The sequence below is a fragment of the Nomascus leucogenys genome, chromosome 21 (genome assembly GCF_006542625.1).
Source record: "Nomascus leucogenys isolate Asia chromosome 21, Asia_NLE_v1, whole genome shotgun sequence".
In the NCBI taxonomy this organism is placed as follows: domain Eukaryota; kingdom Metazoa; phylum Chordata; class Mammalia; order Primates; family Hylobatidae; genus Nomascus; species Nomascus leucogenys.
The window spans coordinates 47924777-47949400 of NC_044401.1; the positions used below are offsets into that span (position 1 = coordinate 47924777).

The following is a 24624-nucleotide window of genomic DNA, read 5'->3' on the forward strand; positions in this document are numbered from 1 at the left end:
TCAGAAAACCAGGCTCTGAACCTCTGTTGTCTTGTCAGCAAAATGGCCCTGGTGTGACCGAGGTCACGCAGCCAACAAGTGTCGTCGGGGCCCCTGAAGCCTCAGCTCCTACCTCCGCTCCAGCTCCCACAACAGAGCAGGCGAGCGCAGGCGTACAGCGCCCGGCCGCACACCTCCGGGCTCTGGGCGGAGCGCCTCGGGCGTTGTGGGCGGAACCTCCGGACCGCGTGGGCGGGACCGGACCCTCTGGCCCGCCCCTCCGTGTCCCTGCTGGTCGCCAGTGGACGCCGACGTCATGACGTCGCGTTCCGTAGGGCTCTTCCCGGGCTTTGGTGGGTCACGTGAGCCACTTTTCGCGCGAAACCTGGTTGTTGCTGTAGTGGCGGAGAGGATCGTGGTGTACTGCTATGGCGGTGAGCGCGCTGGCGCGGGGCGGGCGGTCGCCGGGGACATGGGTGCGGAGGCTGCGCGCTTCCCGTACTCTGGCCCCGGCCCGGGGCGGCGCTCTGGGTGAGGCTGGGCCCCAGGCTCTGGGGCGCAGCTCCTTTCTGGCCTGCACCCTGCGTGAGGCGACTCGCCTACCTACCACTGACCTGGGGCCCTGGGCTCCCTAAGGCGAGCCCGGCCCGCTCAGCCGGTGTCCTTTATTCACCCCACAAATGCTTATTGGGCGCCATCTATGGCGCTGAGCGTACAAAAGACAGGCCCCCATTTCACTACACTCCTTTAAACTTTTTTTTTTTTTAATTTCCCAATGATCTTTGTTCCGAACACTACACTTACTTTTGTATTACCTTCTTGTCCCTTTGTCTTGTATACTGTCTGTTCCACATCTGAGTTCCAGACCTCTTGTTTTGGTGGCTCTAATTGCCATCTCTATCACAATACCTTGCCCACTGTGTGTGCTGAAATAGGTCTAATGCTTAAGGGGGAGATAATGACAGTAAACAGGTAAATAGGCAAATGACATAACCTCAGTGGTTTTTCATGGAGAAAGCACGGTGATGTGGGTGACCCCGTATTTGAGCTGGCTTCTATTTGTTTGGAGGCCACTGACTCAGATTGCTCAGCAGAGAGCATTCCAGATGAGAGAACAGCAAGGGCAAAGATCTGGAGGCTGGAAGGGGTTTGGTGTGTTGGAGGACAAGAGTCACAGGTGGAGAGAGAGGAGGGAGGGCCCTGATGGTAAAAAGGAAGCTGTATCATGCCTCACCAGCTTCCTATGTTTCTGACAGCGGCACCTTCTCTTGCAGGAATCATCAGAGTCCTTCACCATGGCATCCAGCCCGGCCCAGCGTCGGCGAGGCAATGATCCTCTCACCTCCAGCCCTGGCCGAAGCTCCCGGCGTACTGATGCCCTCACCTCCAGCCCTGGCCGTGACCTTCCACCCTTTGAGGATGAGTCTGAGGGGCTCCTAGGCACAGAGGGGCCCCTGGAGGAAGAAGAGGATGGAGAGGAGCTCATTGGAGATGGCATGGAAAGGTAATTTCATTCAAGGCCCCAGACTCAGCAGATAGTTTTGCAGAGAGCCCATTGTGTGTCTGGTGGCCTGGCTTTGGGAGCTGGGGGCAGATAAATCTGATGGCATTCGTGCCTTTGAGCACAGCTTGTTCCAGGGTTCTGGGGAGACAGGTTTACAGAGTCATGACATAGGTCTCTTTAACTTACTGTATGTAACTTGGAAAGACTAGACCCTAAGCTGAGGATAAGCCCCAACTCCATAAGCACCCCAGAGAATGCAGGGATCTCTAATCTGGAATACTCCAACTCAAAAAGACAGGAGGCAAGAAGCCCAGTGTTTCACAGTAACTTTTCAAAGGAAAGGTGCATGAGGGAGGAGGGATCTGATAAAGTTTCAGAGTCAATCAGCAAACATTTATTGTACCTAATGTGCACCATGCCCTTTGTTAGGAATGGTCTTGTTTATTAGTAAACGTGTTGGCCGGGCATGGTGGCTCACACCTGTAATCCCAGCACTTTGGGAGGCCAAGGTGGGCAGATCACCTGAGGTCAGGAGTTTGAAACCAGCCTGGTCAACATGGTGAAACCTCGTCTCTACTAAAAATACAAAAAATTAGCTGGGCGTGGTGGTGCGTGCTTGTAGTCCTAGCTACTTGGGAGGCTGAGGCAGGAGAATCGCTTGAACCCAGGAGGCGAAGGTTGCAGTGAGCTGAGATCACGCCACTGCACTCCAGCCTGGGCGACAAGAGCAAAACTCTGTCTCAAAATTAAATAAATAAATAAATAGGTTATCAAGACTTAATGCTAGGAGAGTGGAGTAAGCTCTGCGCGTCAGCAAGGCTAGATTTCTACTCCTGCCTTACTTGCGTTTCCAGCTGAGATCTGGTAGATATGTCAGTAGTGGAATTGTGTGAATGTCCAGGAGCCTCGTGGAGATGCTCCTTTTGTGCCTTTCCAGCCTTAGCGTGTGTGACAGTACTGTGCAGGGCATCCTGCGGTCCCTAGGATGTCAGACAGCTGAGGGGCTTTCAAGGGCACTCCAGACTGGATGGATCTTTGCTGTTATCAGTACCACCCCCAACGATGAGACTGCATGTGCTCTAGACTGTAGAAGGAATGAGGAGTGTTTGGATAAATCCGCCCTGGACTTGGGGTCAGGGCATGGGGCCTGGACAGCTTCCCTGTTCTCCCTGGTGGAGTTGTTCAGGCCAGATGCTGCTCCTCTGCTGCATCCCCTCCCTGTCTTGACCCTTTCTCTTTGCTTCTCTTTTCCTTCAGAGAGTGAGAGACCCTTGGCAGGGGGCTTCTGGGTAGAGGTATCTGAGGGATAGCTAAGCCCAATTACATTTGTTTTTGTGGTTTTATAAAAAAAAAACTTTATTGGGCTATAGTTTTTTAGAGTTTACCCCTTATGAAAATACAATTCCATGCAAATTCAGAGTAAATTTCCTGAGTTACGCAGCCTTCACCACAATCCAGTGTTAGAACAGGGCTATTGTCTCATTGAGGTCCCTTCTGCCTGCTTATAGTTCATTCTCAGTTCTTACCCGACCCATGGGTAAGAATAAAAGACCTGTCTCTAGATTTTCCAATCTGGTCATTTCATGTAAATTGAATCATATAATATATGCCCTTCTGTAATGGGCTTTTTTCTCTTAGTGTGGTTTTAAGGTCTTTCTGTGTTCTTGCATGTGCAGCACTCCATTCCTTTTTGTGGCTGAATCATATTTCTTTGTATGGAGATACCACATCCATTCAGCAGTTGATGGACGTTGGGTTCCTCAAGCTTTTTGGCGATTATGAATAATGTTGCTATGAACATTCATTACAAGTGGGTTTGTTTTTTTTTTTTTTTTTTTTTTTTTTAGTTTTGCTCTTTCACCTAGGCTGCAGAGTAGTGGCACAATCTCAGCTCACTGCAACCTCCGCCTCCCAGGTTCAAGCAATTCTCCTGCCTCAGCCTCCCAAGTAGCTGGGATCACAGGTGTTTGCCACCACACCTGGCTAATTTTTGTATTTTTAGTAGAGACGCAGTTTCAGTTTTGCCATGTTGGCCAGGCTGATCTTGAACCCCTGACCTCAGGTGATCCACCTGCTTCTGTCTCACAAAGTGCTGGGATTACAAGGTGTGTGTGAGCCACCGCACTCAGCCCGTTACAGGTTTTTATGTGAACAGGTCTTTAATTCTGTTGGCTATGTAGGAGTGAGATTGTTGGTCTTGTGTTTAATCTTTTGAGGAACTGCCAGACTGTTTCCAAAAGCAGCTGCACCATTTTGCATTCCCACCAGCAACACGCGAGGGTTCCACTCCTCCGTGTTCTTGCCAACACTGGTCTTTTTGATTCTGGCCATCCCTGCAGGTGTGAAGTGGCATCTCATCCCTGATGGCTAATGATGTTGACATCTTTTCGTACACTTGATTGGCTATCTGTGTATCCTCTTCAGAGAAATCCTGGACTCACTTTTTTTTTTTTTTTTTTTTTTTTTTTTTTGAGATAGAGTCTCACTGTGTTGCCCAGGCTGGAGTGCAGTGGCATGATCTCGGCTCACTGCAAGCTCCGCCTCCCGGGTTCACGCCATTCTCCTGCCTCAGCCTCCCGAGTAGCTGGGACTACAGGCACCCACCACCACACCTGGCTAATTTTTTGTATTTTTAGTAGAGACGGGGTTTCACCATGTTGGCCAGGATGGTGTTGATCTCCTGACCTCGTGATCCGCCCACCTCAGCCTCCCAAAGTGCTGGGATTACAGGCTTGAGCCACTGCACCCGGCCCTGGACTCACTTTTTAATTGGGTTGCTTGGCTTTTTATTATTGAGTTGTAAGAGGTTTTTTATGTATTCTGAATATAAGTCCTCTATCAGGTATGTAATTTGAGGTTATTTTCTCAGTCTGGCTTATCTTTTTCATGGTTTTAATGTTTTCTTTTGAGGTGCAAAAATTTTGAAGTTTGATGAAGTCCAGTTTACCTTTTTTTTTTTTTTGTATGAACCAATTAGAAGTTTGCTAAGGGCATTTTGTGTGACTTGAGATCCAGGGAGAATTGGACCGATACCTTTTCCCCGAGAACATGGAAGAAATCAGACCTGGTCAACTCTGATATCTACCTGGCTGGGTTCTGCTTGGGGCATCAATAGCATAAAAAGATTTGTTCTGACAGTAGTTTGACAATGTTTATTGCAGAAAAATAGTAGCAGTTTCTCTCATCACCATTTAACCTGAAAAAAGGAGAATTCAAGGTGATTGTCTTGGGGAGGCAGTATGGCATGGGGGAAGGAGCTCTGGGCTTGGACTATATTTTGACACCCAGGTCTGCAGAGTGACCATAGGCAAAAATTACATCTTCCCCTCAACTACCCATTTCCTCATCTTTCAGATGGAATGACAGTGTCTCCCTCTCAGGGAAGAGAGGACTGCAGGGAAGAGAGCAGAGTGCTTTGCACTCACTGGGTGCCCTTTTATTTTTTTTGAGACAGAGTCTCGCTGTCGCCCAGGCTGGAGTGCAGTGGCGCGATCTCGGCTCACTGCAGGCTCCACCCCCTGGGGTTCACCCCATTCTCCTGCCTCAGCCTCTTGAGTAGCTGGGACTACAGGCGCCCGCCACCTCGCCCGGCTAATTTTTGTATTTTTAGTAGAGACGGGGTTTCACTGTGTTAGCCAGGATGGTCTCGATATTCTGGCCTTGTGATCCACCCACTTTGGCCTCCCAAAGTGCTGGGATTACAGGCATGAGCTACCGCCCTGGCCCAGCATTTACCATCTTAACCTTTTTTGTTTGTTTGTTTGAGATGGAGTTTCACTCTTGTTGCCCAGGCTGGAGTACAGTGACGCTATCTCGGCTCACTGCAACCTCTGCCTCCCTGGTTCAAAGTGCTAGGATTACAGGCATGAGCCACCGTGCTCAGCCGTTTTGTTTGTTTGTTTTGTTTGTTTGTTTTGTTTTGTTTGTTTGTTTGTTTGTTGAGACAGGGTCTTACTCTGTCACCCAGGCTGGAATGCAGTGGCACGAACATGGCTCACTGCAGCCTTGAACTCCTGCGCTCAAGCAATCCTCCCACCTCAGCCTCCTGAGTAGCTAGGACTATAGGCATGTGCCACCAGGCCTGGGTTTTCTTTTTTTCTTTTTGTTTTTTTGAGATGGAGTCTCGCTCTGTCGCCACCAGGCTGGAGTGCAGTGGCACAGTCTCTGCTTGCTGCAACCTCTGCCTCCCAGGTTCAAACGATTCTCCTGCCTCAGCCTCTCGAGTAGCTGGGACTAGAGGCACATGCCACTACGCCCAGCTAATTTTTGTATTTTTAGTAGAGATGGGGTTTTACCATGTTTGCCAGGATGGTCTCGATCTCTTGACCTCGTGATTCATCCTCCTCAGCTTCCCAAAGTGCTGGGACTACAGGCATGAGCCACTGTGCCGGGCTATTTTATATTTTTTTTTTTTTTTTTTTTTTTTTTTTTGAGACGGAGTCTCACTCTGTCACCCAGGCTGGAGTGCAGTGGCGCAATCTCGGCTCACTGCAAGCTCCGCCTCCCGGGTTCACGCTATTCTCCTGCCTCAGCCTCTCCGAGTAGCTGGGACTACAGGCGCCCACCACAACGCCCGGCTAATTTTTTTGTATTTTTTAGTAGAGATGGGGTTTCAGCGTGGTCTTGATCTCCTGACCTCGTGATCCGCCCGCCTCGGCCTCCCAAAGTGCCGGGATTACAAGCTTGAGCCACCGCGCCCGGCCTATTTTCTATTTTTATAGAGATGGGGTCTCACTATGTTAAGGCTGTTCTTGAACTCCTGGGCTCAAGTGATCCTCCTGCCTTGGCCTCCCAAAGTGCTGGGATTATAGGCATTCGCCACCGCGCCCAGCCATCTTAACCATTTTTATGTGTATGGTTCAGTGGCATTAAGTACTTTCATATTGTTGCGCAGCCATCACCGCCATCCATCCACAAAAGTCTTTTCAGTTTGAAAACTGAAACTCTGTCTCGGTTAAACACTAAGTCCCCATTCTTCCCAGCACCTAGCAACCATCATTTTACTTTCTGTTTCTGTAAATTTGACCACTCAATGAGTGGAACCATACAGGATTTGTCCTTTTGTGCTTGGCTTCTTTCACTCAGAATCATGTCCTCAAGGTTCATCCACATGCCAGCATGTGGCAGAGTTTCCTTCTATTTTAAGGCTGCATCGTCCATCATATGGACAGATCCTGTTTTTGTTCATCCATTGGAGATCTTTTCTGAGCCTTCTGTGTTTCTGACATGGAAGCGCTGAGCCTACCCACATTGGAGCTCCTGAACCTCAGGGAACAGGCCCAGTTCCTGGATGGGGTTTGGTGCTTTGGGTTTTTCTTTTCAGCAGTAACCACATCTGTTTTGGTGCTCCCTCAGGGACTACCGCGCCATCCCAGAGCTGGACGCCTATGAGGCCGAGGGACTGGCTCTGGATGATGAGGACGTAGAGGAGCTGACGGCCAGTCAGAGGGAGGCAGCAGAGCGGGCCATGCGGCAGCGCGACCGGGAGGCTGGCCGGGGCCTGGGCCGCATGCGCCGTGGGCTCCTGTATGGTAGGTCCAGTTGTCTGCCTGCCCGAGGGGCTGGGAAGCTGGGAAGGAGTCTGGGATGGGAGTAGAAGGTGCTGGGGATGACTGCAGTAGCAGGTGTCTCTTGCCTCCCCAGACAGCGATGAGGAGGACGAGGAGCGCCCTGCCCGCAAGCGCCGCCAGGTGGAGCGGGCCACGGAGGAGGGCGAGGAGGACGAGGAGATGATTGAGAGCATCGAAAACCTGGAGGACCTCAAGGGCCACTCTGTGCGCGAGTGGGTGAGCATGGCGGGCCCCCGGCTGGAGATCCACCACCGCTTCAAGAACTTCCTGCGCACTCACGTCGACAGCCACGGCCACAACGTCTTCAAGGAGCGCATCAGTGACATGTGCAAAGGTGTGGCTTCCCTGCACCCCCGCCTCAGCCCCTATAGCGCCTCCATAAATCCTCCCCAGAAAGTTGTCCCAGCCCGAGTGAACACGTGAAGCACAGGGCATGTGGCTGAGAGGTTTGTCAGAGAAACCAAAAGTATTGAGTTTTGCACCAGGGCTCTCCTGCTGGCTGTGCAGTGACCACATCTGGGCCACCAAAGCGTTTTTTGACAAGCTTGAAATTAGACAGATTTTATATAAAAATCTGGATTACTACTTTGATCTTTGTAATAGGAATTGACTCTTTTTTTTTTTTTTTTTGAGACGGAGTTTTGTTCTTGTTTCCCAGGCTGGAGTGCAATGGCGCGGACTTGGCTCACTGCAACCTCTGCCTCCTGGGTTCAAGCAATTCTCATGCCTCAGCCTCCTGAGTAGCTGGAATTACAGGCATGCGCCACCATGCCTGATTAATTTTGTATTTTTAGTAGAGATGGGGTTTCTCCATGTTGGTCAGACTGGTCTCGAACTCCTGACCTCAGGTGATTTGCCTGCCTTGGCCTCCCAGAGTGTTGGGATTACAGGCGTGAGCCACCGTCCCCAGCCAGGAATTGACTTTTAAAAGGGACATGTAGATCTTGATTCCTGCAATTCATTCCACTGCTTTTTGTCCTATGTTTGACAGTTTATTCATAGGTTTTCTTCCTGGCTCTTGTAAGGCATTTCATGTTTGTAGCTCTGTAGGCACTCTGCTCATATTTAATTTAACCCCCCCAGCAACTTTGTACACTGTGTGACAGGCCCATTTTATGGAGTGGGGAGTTGAAGCTCAGGCTGTGTCACAGCTGAAGTGTGGTAGACCTAGAAGTGAAAGCTGGGCTTTCTAGGTCAAAGTCAGTGGTCGGGGTGGGGTGGGTAGGCCTTGCTTCTCACACAGGCATTGTTGCAGTCCAGCCCGGGCCTCACGCTTAGTTAACTCTCTTCCCACCATGTCCCCGTCTAGAGAACCGTGAGAGCCTGGTGGTGAACTATGAGGACTTGGCAGCCAGGGAGCACGTGCTGGCCTACTTCCTGCCTGAGGCGCCGGCAGAGCTGCTGCAGATCTTTGACGAGGCTGCCCTGGAGGTGGTACTGGCCATGTACCCCAAGTACGACCGCATCACCAACCACATCCATGTCCGCATCTCCCACCTGCCTCTGGTGGAGGAGCTGCGCTCGCTGAGGTGAGCTGAGGGCAGGTGGGGATGGCAGGTCCGAGCTCAGTGCTGGGTGACAGAGCGGTCACGGTGTGGGCGGGGAGGGTGCAGCCAGCAGCATTCTCATCGCAGGTGAGTTGTGGTTGCACAGGAGTGTGATGGGAGGGATCTTCCCGGCCTGGGGGCTGGGCCCAGTTTCCAGGACAGTGTGTTGGGACACTCGTCTGCAGCCTGGCCTCACCCTGGCTCACGGCTTCTGATGCACCCTCTGCCTCTGCAGGCAGCTGCATCTGAACCAGCTGATCCGCACCAGTGGGGTGGTGACCAGCTGCACTGGCGTCCTGCCCCAGCTCAGCATGGTCAAGTACAACTGCAACAAGTGCAATTTCGTCCTGGGTCCTTTCTGCCAGTCCCAGAACCAGGAGGTGAAACCAGGCTCCTGTCCTGAGTGCCAGTCAGCCGGCCCCTTTGAGGTCAACATGGAAGAGGTGAGAGAGGACACAGGGCCTGCTGCCGGCTGTCCTTAGGGGTGCCCAGTATGCAGGGCCTGACTGGCCTCTCAGGCTGTGGAAGACCAGTGTGGGCAGCCGCAAGAAGCAAGATAGAATTGTGTGTTGGCCACACCCTGGGGTGGACCCAATCTGTCTGGCCAGTGGGCTTAGTTTGGCCCACATGACGTTTTTAGGAATTCAAGTCAATATTTAAGTCAGGCGATTTTGTTTAAACAATACAAGTTTATGGCTCCTCTTGAAACATGGGAAGATCTGGCAAACAGGGCCCGCTTCTTGCCGGGTCACTCCTTCAGGATGTGTGCTTACCAGTCTCCATGGCGCCATCACTCACGTGAGGCAGCTGCAGTCCCATCAGGACTTCCCCTCGGCTTGTTTCTGGGACCTGCCTGGCCCATGTGGGGCCCCTGGACCATACCAACCTCCTGCACCATATTCAGGAGATGCTGCCAAAGCCTCTGGCGTTAAGGTCTTAGGCACATGTAATGTGCCTTTGTACTTGAGCGTCCCTGTAAATGGGCTCGTCGCAGTCCCTGTGGTGGCACCCAGGCACCTTGACTGCCCTGTTGCTGTGGCTGTTGGCTGTCCTCTTCTCACCACTCTACAGTTCTGAGAACTGTCCCAGCTGGAGCCACCTTGCCAGAAAATGCCTCAGAGGTTCCACCTGTGGCCACCTACAGTCAAAGGCTGACCCCTGTCTCAGGTGGGGCAGCTGCAGGCCAGATGCCGGCTGAGCCACATCTTTGCTCACTCTTCCCATGGCCTGTCTGTCTCCCTCAGGCCTTGCTTCTAGGGACCTGAGATAGTACCTGGTAGAGGGTTAACAGTTACAGCTATCATTCATGGAGTACTTATCAGTGCCAGGTGGTGGGTGGTTTATTACCTGGTCCTTTTTCACAGCTCATGAGGCAGGAACTTACTGGCCCCACTTTGCCGAGTGTTTAGAGAACTAGCTGAGGTCACCCAGCCAGAATGTGGGTCAGAGGTCCACAGCTCAGGCATCTTGATCTAGGGCATGTGCTTTTAACTGCAGTGCCGTGTTGTGAGATAATGGGCACGAAATGACATGGCACAGTGCTGGCCTGTGATACTTGACAGTGACAGCCAAAACTTCCTGTAACTTAACATTTATCAGATGCTGGATTAGGTTGATGTATGTATGACTTGCTTTAATTCTCATTGGGAGGTTGCAGAGAAGGCATAAAGAGAGGAAGTCCGTTGCCCAAGATCACACAGCTTAGACACAGAACCCAGGCAGCCTGGTTCCAGCATCAGTACTCAAGATAGCTCAGCTGTACAGCATAGAGCAGGTGCTGAGTCTGGCAGTCAGAAGGCATCCCAGAGGGATGGTGGCAGGAGTGGGGACTGTCCACTGATGTGCTGAGTCGCCATGAACTCATTCCTTGCTGTCTTTGGCTCTCCATTTGCCACTCAGGTGTCAGAATCCTGCCTGTTCTCCCTCCTGGTCGGGGGTCAAGGTTGGGTGACATAGTAAGTCAGTGCTTTGAGGCCTTCTGTGTGTCCCTCGCAGACCATCTATCAGAACTACCAGCGTATCCGAATCCAGGAGAGTCCAGGCAAAGTGGCGGCTGGCCGGCTGCCCCGCTCCAAGGATGCCATTCTCCTCGCGGATCTGGTAGACAGCTGCAAGCCAGGAGACGAGATAGTAAGTGGCCAGGGGCAGGCTGGGAGGGAGCCAAGTTGCAGAGGGAATTGGCAGAAGCAGTTGTGGTTGGGCCAGTGGGGGTGTCTGTGGTCACAGGGGCACTCGAGCTAGGGTCTGTTTTTGCATGGCTGAGGCAAAGAACTTTCTTCTGGTGGATGGGTTGTTGGAATGGTGGGTTTAGGAGGGGTTTTACTGAGTTACTTATCTTGGTGTCTGTAGTGTGGAGCACTTGCAATAGGAGAAATTGGAGGAAGGCAGCACGGAGGTGGGCACCCACTCCGCCTGTGGCCCCTGGGTTAGGCTCTGACTTCTTGGCCCCTCCCTTTCCCCAGGAGCTGACTGGCATCTATCACAACAACTATGATGGCTCCCTCAACACTGCCAATGGCTTCCCTGTCTTTGCCACTGTCATCCTGGCCAACCACGTGGCCAAGAAGGACAACAAGGTCGCTGTAGGGGAACTGACCGATGAAGATGTGAAGATGATCACTAGCCTCTCCAAGGATCAGCAGATCGGGGAGAAGGCAGGTGGAAGGCAGGGGCAGGGGCTGTCAGGATGCTGTGAGGGGATATGGAGGGTTGCTGTGGCTGTGGTAGGCACCTAGGGCTCACTGCTCAAACCTTGCCTTATTCCCCTGGAACTCAGTAAGCTTCTCTGGAAGGGAGGCCCCGTGCTCCAGGGGAAGAGGTAAACTGGCACTGGGGATGGGTGAACCTAGCTCTGGCTCCACCATGGGCCAGCGAGGTAGTGGGATAACTTGGATGACCTCTCTGAGTCTGTGTGGTGGGGAGGAGTCCTGCTGAGGACAGGGTTGCAACGAGAAGAGCTCTTCCTTTAGCAGATCATTTTGAGCTGTGGTTTGAAATTGGAACAGAGGCAGGGCAATAGGATAACTTGTGTCATGAGGGATTCCTAGGGATCCAGCTGTGGCCAAAGGGAATTTCTTCAGAAAAACAACCCAGAATGGTGGTGTTTTTTTTTTTTTTTAATAGAGATGGGGTCTCACTATGTTGTCCAGGCTGGTCTCAAACTCCTGGCTCAAGATCCTCTCACATTGGCCTCCCAAAGTGCTGGGCTTACAGGTGTGAGCCCTTGTGCCCAGGCAGTTGGGCAGTTGGTTTTCGGTGTAGACATTCTTACTGAAGGATGAGGAGTTGGGGATTTATGTTGCAGAAATATGGATTACTTAAACAGAACATTAAATTTCTGTTGATAAAAATCCTTTGCTGTTTTTCTCACAGTACCTCCATCCTGCCCCCAGAGCACCGTGTGTTCTCAAGCTCACTGCACTCCCCTTTCTCTTCCTTCCTTCCTCTCTTTCTCAGTCAACTTCCTTTTTTTTTTGAGATGGAGTCTCTCTCTGTCACCCAGGCTGGAGTGCAGTGGCACGATCTCAGCTCACTGCAACCTCTGCCTCCTGGGTTCAAGCAATTCTTGTGCGTCAGCCTCCTGAGTAGCTGGGATTACAGGCACGCATCACCGCACCTAATTTTTGTATTTTTAGTAGAGATGGGTTTCACCGTGTTGGCCAGGCTGGTCTGAACTCCTGACCTCAGGTGATCCACTTGCCTGGGCCTCCCAAAGTGCTGGGATTACAGGCATGAGCCACCACGCCTGGCCTTCAAGTCAACTTGCAGTTCAGTTTTTAATGCAGAGCAGTTTAGTTCGCCCTTTAGCCTCCACTCTTCTGCTACCCTCTGGCAACATAAAATTCAGATCCCATTTGGCTTCTTTGGTGAACTGGGTGATTTCCTTCTGATGTATGTAAACCCCCCAGGGACAGGAGCCATGACTGGCTTAATCACCTCTGTCCCCAGGGCCTGGCTGCAGGAGGCCCTGAGTAATTTTGAAGGAATGGATGGTGGGGTAAGGAGAGCTGCGTCCAGGCTGCAGGTTAGCTGATTTGTTTTGGTTGTTTCTCCATCCACCTTCCCCTGAAGCCTGTGGAGCCCCCTTTCTTGGTTCCTCTGAGGCACGGCTGTGGTTGCCCCTTCCTTTTCCTCGTCACCCATCACATTTACCCATGTCTGCCTGCCACTTAATATTCCTACATATGCATGGTTTGTTCTGTTCCTTTCTTTACTCCTTGAGGCGTGTTCTCCAAATAGGCAGAGTAGTTTTATGTCTTGGTTCCTTTTCTCAAGTGTATTGTGTGTCTTTGCATCCACCATGAGAAGCTGCTGCAGGCTAGATGCAAACCCAGTAGGGGCGAAGCATCCAGCATTTGTGGGCTTATACATTACTGTCATTGTTCAGGAAAGCTTCAGAAATGCATCCCTGGCAGAGGCTGGTATTGGTGCCATTCCTTCCCAGCTCTTGGCCATCTAACCGAGTCTGCGAAGATTTGGGGTTCCCATAGGAGAGGTGGGTGTTTCTCAGCCTCAGGAGGCCAGGAGCTTCAGTTCAGCCAACACACATTCGTTCCTGGAAGACCTCCTAGGGCCAAGTTCTAGGGATACAATGGTAAGTCAGACATGACCCTTGCCCTCAGAGCTCATATTTTACTAGGGTTCCCAATAATAGGAAATAGACAAGATCTTTTCATGTAGTTTTACATGCGAGGAAGACAGTCACACGGGCAAAGAAAGCCAGGACCTCCCAGCCTTCTACCCTCACCACCTGTAGAGGCTTATGAGTGCTACCACGGTGGACACCTTTGCAGAATTTCATCCAGATGCTTGAGCCAATTTCTTCAGGCTTGGGTGGACTTGGCCCTGCTGGGGTCTTGCACTCCCTAAGCAGCCGGGCCACCTGTGTCCCACATGCTTATCTGTGTCTGTGCCTACCATGCCAAAGGAGCTGCATGCTTCAGGAACTCTCTTCTGGCACCTTCTCTTCCTTTGCCTTGAGCTTCAGCCACTAATCTCCCACTCTATTGATTGAAGAGGTGAGAGACCCATAGGTGAGCGTGTGGCGGGCATGGCATGCCTGGGCACTAATAAGGCATCTGCCCGGGCCATTCCCATGTGCTTCTGGAGCCCCAGGTTCCAGAATGACTTGTTCCCCAAATGGAGGCAGCCCTGCCCCACTCCCGTGTCTTGATGCCTGCTATTTGTGTCTATATTGAGCACCTTCCTCCCTCACTTGTCCCCAGCTGACTTCTGTCTTCTGCAGATTCCACCTCCAGCAGGAAGCCCTGCAGGCTTCTGCAGCTGACTTTTCATATTTGTTTTTATTTTGAGTTAGTTATCATCCTTGAGGGATCCGGAGACTTCACATAGAAATCCGGATGCTTTTTGAAAATCCAAGATCTGTGGGTGCTGGCTCTGTGTTCCTCTCTGGTAATGCTGACGGAGCCGAGGCATAGCTGCCCTTGCAGGCAGGACCTGTGTCCCCAGGTTTGCCCCGTCCCCTACTCTGTCAGTTTCATGGTCCTGCCTGCTTTCTGTGGGCCTGGACACTGATTGGGTAAAGTATTAAAGAGATTAGGGTTATGCCCGACACTTAGATTTTAAAGAACTAACAGAAGCAGCATGCAGTCTGAAGCCAGACTTTTTAGGTTTGAATTTTGGCCTAATCCTTAGGATGGTCAGATGAGTCACCCTTATCTATAGAAATGAGAGGATGAGAGTAAACACTTATGGAGTTGTTATAAAGATCAAATAAATTAGTGCATATAAAGTACTTGGCTGTTGGCGAGTGCTCAGTATCTAGCTGTTACTGCACGTGGCTACAAAAGTTAAACTATTTTTACAAAAAATGGATGGAAGAGCCTGTGACAGGCATGTAGAAAGCATAAGCAGCCAGTAGGTAGGACAAAAATAGCTTTGAGCCTGGTGCTTTAGGCATTTTACACACATTATCTCAGGCTCATGGTACCCATGCAGGTGGGTGCTTTCTCTCCGTTTGCTGGGTGGAGCTCACAGTACCCACTCAGGCGGGCGCTCTCTCTCTGTTTGCTGGGTGTGGAGACTGAGGAGTGCTAGGAAGCAGCACACCTACAGCCATGAGGAGCATGAGCTTTGGATTCAGATTCATCTGGGGTCGAGTCTTGCCTCTCCTCTAGGAGAAAATGTTTTGACCTGAGCCTTGGTTTCCTCTGTAGGATTGAGGGAAACAAGGTTATTATGAGGATTACATGAGGTAATTCATGGAAAGCACTGTTATTCCCTGGCAGGTCTGGGACTTGATTCTGCCCCACTTTCCAGCCACTAAATTAGCCTGTTACTCTCTCCTGGAGTAACTGGGTCAGCAGTGGAAGGCACAGCAGGCAGTGTAGGCATTCGCACATTTGCGCCGCTTGCCCTCCAGTCCCACGGGGAAGTCCCCCTGGATGCAGTGGTTGCTTTAGAGGAGGGGGATTGAGTTGGGCAGTCTGCCCTGCATAGCAAGCAGGAAGCTCTTGGCCCTGGAGGGAGACATTACCTCATCCTGCAAGGTTGCTCGCTACAAAAACTACACAGGGAAATGAGCTGGGTTAAGAGGAGTCAAGGACTGGCAGTCTTGGCACATCCAGCACGAGGTGTGTTGGGACGTGAGAGGTCCGTGGAGGGGTCTGCCCAGCATCCGCAGCACAAAGTAAGGGTTTCATAAGGGAGTCATGAGGACCTAGTATCTGCTTGGCATTGTCTAGGTAATTTCTAGATAGCAATGGTCCTATGAGGTTTCATCTCTGCCTGTTTTACTGATGAATAAACTAAGGCACAAGAGGTTAGATAAGTTGGCCTTAGTCACATAGCAAGTGGCAGAGTCAGCCTGGCTTGAGTCCATGCTCCCAGTGACTGTATTGTGCCAACAGTTGGTGAGTTTATTTGGTTATTGTGGGTTCCATGGGCACTCCGTGTTGCATAAGGCCTGGCCAACATTTTAAAACATTGTTACAGAAAATTTCAAACAGGTATGTGGAATGATGTAATGAACTTCGACTATTTGTCTTAGTCCATTTTCTGCTGCTACAACGGAATACCATAGACTGGGTAATTTATAATGAACATAAATTTATTGGCTTATGGTTCTGGAGGCTGGGAAGTCCAAAATTGAGGGCTGGCATCTGGCGAGGGCCTTCTTGACGTGTCATCCCATGGCAAAAAGGTGAGAGTTAAAGAGGCAGAGTGAGAGCCCAGAGGGGGCCAGACTCATCCTTTTACAAGGACCTACTCCCTGGATAGCAGGGCTTTTATCCTCCATTCATGAGAGCAGATCCCTCATGGCCTGATAACCCCTTAAAGGTCCCACCTTTTAATACTGTTAAATGGAGGATTAAGATGCCAACACATGTTTTCTGGGGGGTACATTCAAACCGTAGCACTCTACCCAGCTTCCCCAGCTGTCATAGCCACAGCCAATCGAGTTTTCTTAATACACCACCCATTCACCCTTAGTATATTTCAAGGCAAATTCCAGGCATGCCGTTTTTTCTGTAACTACATCAGTATGTATATGAAAAAGAAAAGGCTCTTTTTGAATAAACCTAGCCACAATACCATTATCTCACTTTAAGAGGTAATTAACAGTTCCTTAATATCCAATATTCTGTTGGTGTTCACATTTCCCTGATTATCTTACCCCTTCCCCCTGTTTTTTACAGCTTGTTGGAGTCATTATCCAAATAAGGTCCATAAATTGTGATTGGTTGATATCTCTTAAGTCTCATAATCTTTAGATCTTTTCTCCATCTCTTTTTTTCCTTGTAATTTTTTGTGGAAGAAACTGGGTCATTTTTTCTGTTGAGCCTTGCAGTCGAGATGTTGCTAATTATGTCCCCATTAGACACACACCTCTGTCACCTGTGTTTTCTGTAATTTGGCAGTCAGGCCCTGGAGCCTAGTCAAATAAATGCCTGCTTATTTTTCTTTGACTTACTAGTTTTAAAAATAATGAATTGGTTCCCAGGTGACCTGGGTATCATAACAGACAAATAGGCCCGCCGGGTGTTGAGGTTTCCACACTGCAGGTGTCATCCCTATGATGCTCAAGTGCCCCCCTTTTTTGCCAGCGTGAACCTATTCATGTTGGCTCCCGAGTTCTGTTGACATGACCCTAGTTGTCTTTGAGTGTTTTTTTGCTTTCTGGTAGAAGATATTGCAGGCTCCTCTTGTATATTTCCTGCCCCGGACCTGGAATTGGCCATTTCTCCAAGAAGCCCTGTGGGAAGTGTTACTTCCTTTCAGAGGGAGATTTGTAGTTAGAGATACCTCTAAAGCTGCATGACTTTGGTGGTGCAGGCAGGACATACAGGATGCAGCCTGATGGAGGTGTCTCCCCTCCACCTTCAGGGCTGGTTTTCCTGCCTTAGTGCCCTCTCCCCAGGGGAGGGCCAGTGCTTTCTGAGCTCCTTTGTCTGTCCTGTAAGGAGGGAAGGATGTGGGTGTGGCCAGTGCAGGGGGGTATGAAGGTTGAAAGCCATCAAAACACTGCTGTGCTGCAGGTGGAGTTGGAAGCAGTCTCCTACAAGCAAGAAATGTCTTTGCTGTCTCTGATTCTATCTTTAAAATTCATGAAGATTTTGCTCTCTCCCTGTCTCTTTCTTTCTCTCACACACACTGAAATAGAAATGTTCCAGTGACTCACCAGTTGGAATTACTTCCTGGTGGACACATCTCCCAGATGTGCCACATTTATTGCATTGACGAGGCAGGCACTTGCATGAAGTGTCGCATTTGTACCCACCCTTCTGTGAGTTGGGTGTTGCCATCTCTCTTTCCCATATGAAGAAACTGAGGCTTGGGGTAGGCCAGTGCCATGACAGACATGGTTCTGGTCTTATTTCTGCTCTTGGTCTGTGATCTTGGGAAAGGCCTTTCTGAAATATGTCAAGATTAGGGGTTCAGATGCAGGTTCTTCTAAACTCCAAAGTTCTGTGATTCTTGGGAAGAGCCAACTCATGAAAAGCTTTAGAGTCGGGCACGGCTTGATACCAGGGCCTGATGCAGTTGCAGCAGCTGTGGAAGTGGGTGTCTTTGAGCTGGGGATGTCCTGGTTCCCTGATGCCAGAGCATGTGGGTGACCTACTCTGTGAGTATCTTTTCCCATTCCTGTCGGTCTCTCTCCCTTTCTCAGATCTTTGCCAGCATTGCTCCTTCCATCTATGGTCATGAAGACATCAAGAGAGGCCTGGCTCTGGCCCTGTTCGGAGGGGAGCCCAAAAACCCAGGTGAGTACCCACCTTTCCTCTGCAGGCGTGTTAGCAGCTTTCTCTTTGGGGAGCCAGCATTCAAAGAAGGACACAGTGTTTTTAAAGCCTGGGTGCTGGGGAGAAAGAATGCATTAAAAGATGGTCTGGCTGGGCGTGACTTGTTCTTCAAGGGAGAGGGTGGCCCTGAGTTGGGCATTCTGGGTGTCGGGCTGTTGGTCAGGGAGCCAGTGTCTGCCTGCTTTTGTGATTTAAGCAAATGAGTCTTTGCTTCTCTTCTATTTAAAAAATACTTCTAAAAAACTGTTTTAAGTACAGAAATACTATTGACACATGAGTATGTACTTATGTTACACTTTTATAGAACACTAAAAGTCATGGGTGAGGCTGATTTCCCCACTGACCCCCACTTCTCTTCCTAGTCCCTCCCTTTGTGGCCATTTACAATTACACAGCAAACACAGGGTTTCATGACTACACGTGTTTATTTGTACAAGCACAGCATCCCCTGTGTGTGCCCAGTGCTGTGTCTATGTGCAGTGCACCCCACCGAGCTCTCCCGCTCAATGCCACACTGCGGCATCTTTTCTTGTTAGTGTATACAGAGCAATTGCGTTCTTTTAAATGACTGTATCATGGCACCGGATAACGCAGTTTATTTAGCTCTCCCTTTGGAGAACACTTAGATTGTTTCTGGTATTTCACATTCGCCAAGGACATCTCGTGCATCCCTCCTCTGCACCCTTGTGTGTTTCCCTGGGAGTGCCCAGAGTGGGACTGCATGGCGTAGGGCATTGTATCCCTTTCTAGAGGGACTGTGCCTTACCATTCCTAACAAGTAGGTTGAGGAATTGGTGGGGGATGCAACTGTGCCCTCCTCCTCTTACTTCCCACTCTCCCCTTCCCCTGCTTCTACTCGTCCCCTCCAGGTGGCAAGCACAAGGTACGTGGTGATATCAATGTGCTCTTGTGCGGAGACCCTGGCACGGCGAAGTCGCAGTTTCTCAAGTATGTTGAGAAAGTGTCCAGCCGAGCCATCTTCACCACCGGCCAGGGGGCGTCGGCTGTGGGCCTCACGGCGTATGTCCAGCGGCACCCTGTCAGCAGGGAGTGGACCTTGGAGGCTGGGGCCCTGGTTCTGGCTGACCGAGGAGTGTGTCTCATTGATGAATTTGACAAGGTGGGTCCCTGGGTCACAGAGGCTGGTGGAACTCAGGGTGTGTGTGTGGGCTTGGGCCATAGCGAGGGGAATGGTGTTAAGGGATCCATTGGGACCTCATCGGAGACTTAGTAGTAGGGTCATGAACCATGCTAAAGGCTGGCCATTTTAATCTTGCAGATGAATGACCAGGACAGAACCAGCATCCATGAGGCCATGGAGCAACAGAGCATCTCCATCTCGAAGGCTGGCATCGTCACCTCCCTGCAGGCTCGCTGCACGGTCATTGCTGCCGCCAACCCCATAGGTGCAGCAGGCACCCTGACTGCTGGGGCTGGGGTGGGACACAGGGAGGTCCCGCCTGCTTGAATCGGGAGCCCACGGGGTCCCCAGGAGCCGATCTGAGGAAGTCATTGGGCAGCAGAGGGTTCCCCTCTTCTGCATATCCTGCCAGAGTGGGGAACAGTGAAAGTGGGAACTGGGACACCTGGGTTTCCTGTTGAGTCATGTTCCTGGAATCACCTTGGATGTTCTCAGAAGGCATGGGAGGAGAGCCCAGTGCCCCTCTGGCCAGGATGGAGTTGGCTGTTGGTCTCAACAGCAAATGCTTAAAAGAACCCAGGCTCTGTCACCCACTGTGTTCTTGGTTTTTCCTCCTGGGGAAGCAGTTATGCTTTCTGTCTAAATTAGGCTATTTTGGGCACTGGTTGGGGTAAGCTCTTTGCTGTCTCAGACAGCAGGTGCTAAGTACCCACCCATGTCTTCCTCTTCCACTGCCCTCATCCCCTTCTGCCATCAGAGCGGCCTGGGGTCGCTGAGATGGGAGGATAGGGGAATCCACCCTGATGGAGGTGCTCCTCTGTGTTTCAGGAGGGCGCTACGACCCCTCGCTGACTTTCTCTGAGAACGTGGACCTCACAGAGCCCATCATCTCACGCTTTGATATCCTATGTGTGGTGAGGGACACCGTGGACCCAGTCCAGGTACAGCTCGCATGTGCCCAGTTTCCATGAACTGTGGTTTGGGGACCTCAGGTGAGGCTTGGGGTCATATAGTATGCCCAACACAGGTGCTGCAGGGACCATAGGCTGTTTTCTAGGCCTGTTCCCTCGGTCTCTTCTCATGTCCAGAAGTTGCCCTGATTTCTCTTTCCTTCACAGCCCCCCGACCCCCACCCTACATAACCTACAATCCACCAAATCCTGTTGTCCCAACTCCTGAGCCTGCCCACCTCCCTCACTTCTGCCTCTGACCTGAGGCACTACCATCATCTGAACTGGCCTCCTGGCACCCATGTAGACTGTCTTCCAGTTGAAGGCATAAATCAGATCGGCCCCATCCTTAAGAACTGCTCGAGGCTTTCTGCTGTCATCAGAATAGAATCTACAGTCCTCCCCTCCGGCCCGCACCCGCCATCTCTGCAGCTACCTCCTCCTCGCTCCCTTCCCTCACCTGCACCTGCACCTGCACCTGCCCTCTCTCTCAAAAGGGCCGAGCCTTGGGGCTTGCATGCGCTCCTTGCTCCTGGCAGGCACTCTCCCACACTGTCACGTGACTTACACCTCATCATCGTCATCTCAGCTCCCTGTCTTTCAGGGAGGGGCTTTGCCGGGCACCCTTAGCTAGAGGCATCTCCTTGGTCCCTTGATCCCATCACTCTATTTTTCTTCTGAGCATTACTTTCCATAATTAATTTTTTTAAGACTGTTTGTCTCCTGTCCCCTTGTGGAGGTGAGCCCTGTAGGGACTCTGTCCCACTGTCTGGTTTGCCACCCACACCCAGAACTGCCCGGCACATGGTCAGTGTAGTCAGTCTTGTTGAAAGAGCGCCACCCTTGTAGGGCACACACGCAGCCCTTCTCCAGCCACTGACCTCCCCAAAGCCATGCACAGCCACAATCAGACCCACCCTCTCGTGGCTTATCTTAGGACGAGATGCTGGCCCGCTTCGTGGTGGGCAGCCACGTCAGACACCACCCCAGCAACAAGGAGGAGGAGGGGCTGGCCAACGGCAGCGCCGCTGAGCCCGCCATGCCCAACACGTATGGCGTGGAGCCCCTGCCCCAGGAGGTCCTGAAGAAGTACATCATCTATGCCAAGGAGAGGGTCCACCCGAAGCTCAACCAGATGGACCAGGACAAGGTGGCCAAGATGTACAGTGACCTGAGGAAAGAATCTATGGTGAGAGCCCAGGCAGAGCCGGGAAGTGCTATGCAGAGAAGGAAGTGCAGTGTGAGCCTTGTGGCCGATGCAGCGGGGTCAGTGGTCAGTCAGGCCGAAAGGTGCCAGAGCAGGCAGACATTAAAAAAAAATGAAGGTGCCAGGCGCAGTGGCTCACACCTGTAATCCCAGCACTTTGGGAGGCCGAGGCAGGAGGATCATGATGTCAGGAGTTTGAGACCAGCCTGACCAACATGGTGAAACCCAAAAATTAGCTGGGCGTGGTGGCACATGCCTGTAATCCCAGCTTCTCGGGAGGCTGAGGCAGGAGAATCGCTTGAACCCGGGAGGCAGAGGTTGCAGTGAGCTGAGATCATGCCACCACACTCCAGCCTGGGTGACAGAGTGAGACTCCATCTCAAAAACAAAAACAAAAAATGAAAGTTGAGTACAGTGATTCATGCCTGTAATCCCAGCAGTTTGGGAGGCCAAGGCAGGAAGATTGCTTGAGGTGACTTCAAGACCAGGCTGGGCAACATAGTGAGGCCCTTTCTCTACAAAAAATGTTTTGAAACTTAGCTGGGCCTGGTGGTTTGTGCCTGTAGTCCCAGCTACTCAGGAAGCTAAGGAAGGAGGATCTACTTGAGCCCAGGAGTTTGAGGCTACAGTGAGCTATGATGGCACCACTGCACTCTAGCCTTGGTGACACAGTGAGACCCTGTTTCAAAAAAAAAAAATTGAAAAAAAAAAAGGTATTAATGTATACCTTAACCATTTTGTTTTAGATGAAATTTAAATGTGCATTCCTTTGTCTTGGTGTAGGGCCAGAGCCTTAATTGTTGATGTGCTTATTAAGTTCCATATTGACTTTGTGTAAATTTCACGTAAATGAACACAAGGTCTTTGGCTCATTCATAGTGGAATGGAAACTTAAAGGCAGCTTGCAAGCCATGGGAATGCCAAGTCCGTGTAGACTCCTGCCTGAGCCACACCCAGTCAACACAGCAGCTTTTTAGATTTCTGCCTTTTAACTTTACCAAGTTTTTTCAGATCATTCAATTTAGTTTTCCTACAAACAACGACCTTTTTTTGCATTTACATTGCACAGGATTATTCAATATTTAGTGTGTGACAATAACCAATACTGCTGGCCACAAATACAACAGCCTCTGAGATGCACAGAAGTCAGCTGGTGGGAGCAGAACTGTGCAGATGTGATGGTGACAGGCTGTAAGCATGCAGCGTCCAATGGCATCGTCCGATTTCCAGGAGGGATTGGAAGTGTGCATTCACTGGGCAGTGCAGTCAAGCATTCTGCATTTCTGCTGGGGCGCTGTCAGATGGGTCTTCTTGGCTCTGGGTGCTAACAGCGCCGCTGCTTTATTTTCCTTGCCTCTCTTTCCTGCCCCTTAAAGACCTGACATTGCTTCTCTCCAGGCGACAGGCAGCATCCCCATTACGGTGCGGCACATCGAGTCCATGATCCGCATGGCAGAGGCCCACGCGCGCATCCATCTGCGGGACTATGTGATCGAAGACGATGTCAACATGGCCATCCGCGTGATGCTGGAGAGCTTCATAGACACACAGAAGTTCAGCGTCATGCGCAGCATGCGCAAGGTGGGTGTGCTCTGAGGTTGGGGCCTGATGGGCAAGCTCAGTGAAGGAGGCCACACGTGGGTATCCAAGGCTCTGGCCTGGACGTGCACCCAGGAGCAGCAGCCTGTCTGACCTGGGTGCTGGCACGTAGGGTAAAGGGAGTGTGGCAGGCATAGTGGGAGCGGGTGTTTGACTGAGGCTTTTTTCCTGCAGACTTTTGCCCGCTACCTTTCATTCCGTCGTGACAACAATGAGCTGTTGCTCTTCATACTGAAGCAGTTAGTGGCAGAGCAGGTGACATATCAGCGCAACCGCTTTGGGGCCCAGCAGGACACTATTGAGGTCCCTGAGAAGGACTTGGTGGATAAGGTATGGGCCTGGAAGGGAGGTGAGGGTCGGGGTTTGCTGCCTTGGGAGCTGCCAGTCTCCTGACGGGGGCTCCATCATAATGGGTCCAGGAAGTAGGTGGGCCTTGGTTGACAGCCATTTATTGAATGCTTACAGTCTGTTGAGTCCAGTTCTGTGCCTATAGTCTGACAGCAGGGGAGTGAGGTGAGTCCTGTTACTGCCTTCCTGTTGTACAGAGGTGGAGACAGATACAGGACAGCCAAGTAACTTGTCTCAGTTTACACGCACAGCTTACACAGCAGAGATTTGAAGCCCCTTAATCGGCCTCTCCACCCCTGGATATTTTCCTCCTATAAATGGAGGTGATGGTGTCTGAAAGTGCACTGTAACTGGGGTGCTCTGGAAACAGCCTGTTCTCACACCACTGATGGCTCACCGGACACTTCCTCCTTGCAGGCTCGTCAGATCAACATCCACAACCTCTCTGCATTTTATGACAGTGAGCTCTTCAGGATGAACAAGTTCAGCCACGACCTGAAAAGGAAAATGATCCTGCAGCAGTTCTGAGGCCCTACACCATCCATAAGGATTCCCTAGGATTCTGGTTTGGGGTGGTCAGACTGAGTGGTCAGTGCTCTCTGTGCTTTATGGACACAAAACCAGAGCACTTGATGAACTCGGGGTGCTAGGGTCAGGGCCTATAGCAGGATGTCTGGCTGCACCTGGCATGACTGTTTGTTTCTCCAAGCCTGCTTTGTGCTTCTCACCTTCTGGGTGGGATGCCTTGCCAGTGTGTCTTACTTGGTTGCTGAACATCTTGCCACCCGAGTGCTTTGTCTCCACTCGGTACCTTGGATCAGAGCTGCTGAGTTCAGGATGCCTGCATGTGGTTTAGGTGTTAGCCTTCTTACGTGGATGTCAAGAGAGCTGCTGCCCTCTTGGCGTGAGTTTTGTATTCTGGCTGCTTCTGCTGCCTTTGGCCAGAGAGCTGGTTGAAGATGTTTGTAATCATTTTCAGTCTCCTGCAGGTTTCTGTGCCCCTGTGGTGGAAGAGGGCACAACAGTGCCGGTGCAGCGGCCTGGGCTCCTCAGTCGCAGGGGTGGGATGTGAGTCATGCGGATTATCCACTCGCCACAATTATCAGCTGCCATTGCTGCCTGTCTGTTTCCCCACTCTCATTTGTGCATTCAGTTTGGTTTCTGTAGTTTTAATTTTTAATAAAGTTGAATAAAATATAAACACTGGTATCTGTTAGCTTCCATTCCGCTTTAGTAAGTAACCTGGACTTCCTCTGAAGGCCCTTTCCACCTTCTCCGTTTAGAGTTCTGTAGGAGGTAGGTCGGGTTAAAAAAGCTGTTTGGTTTGTGGATGTAGAGAAAGCAAAAGTGATATGGATCTCCCCGTTGAACTTGGTTTGCAGTCACTGCCTCTGTGATATCTAAGTGGAATCCGTGGAAATCCTAGTTAGACATGTGTATAGAAAGACTACAGGTGGTGTAGCCCACCCCCCAGTGGGGCAGTACCATCCACCACCTCACCCAGAGATGCTGATGG

The 24624-nt window shown here is 51.0% G+C and overlaps 1 protein-coding gene across 1 annotated transcript; it reads left to right on the plus strand.

Annotated features, from left to right (window-relative positions):
- Window positions 1-273: 273 nt before the first annotated feature.
- Window positions 274-24309, plus strand: MCM2 (minichromosome maintenance complex component 2). Its single transcript, XM_030802157.1, has 16 exons — window positions 274-413; window positions 1254-1483; window positions 6839-7014; window positions 7127-7387; window positions 8363-8582; window positions 8836-9043; window positions 10596-10730; window positions 11063-11254; window positions 17731-17824; window positions 18733-18983; window positions 19143-19269; window positions 19833-19945; window positions 20892-21143; window positions 22560-22742; window positions 22935-23090; window positions 23526-24309. The coding sequence occupies exons 1-16, from the start codon at window positions 408-410 to the stop codon at window positions 23634-23636; spliced, it is 2715 nt and encodes a 904-aa protein (XP_030658017.1). The 5' UTR covers window positions 274-407; the 3' UTR covers window positions 23637-24309.
- The last annotated feature ends 315 nt before the right edge of the window (window positions 24310-24624 follow it).

Coding starts and splice junctions, on each gene's coding strand:
- MCM2 (XM_030802157.1), top strand. Junction 9,044..10,595: donor TTGAGGTCAACATGGAAGAG/GTGAGAGAGGAC, acceptor TGTCCCTCGCAG/ACCATCTATCAGAACTACCA. Junction 11,255..17,730: donor ATCAGCAGATCGGGGAGAAG/GCAGGTGGAAGG, acceptor TCCCTTTCTCAG/ATCTTTGCCAGCATTGCTCC.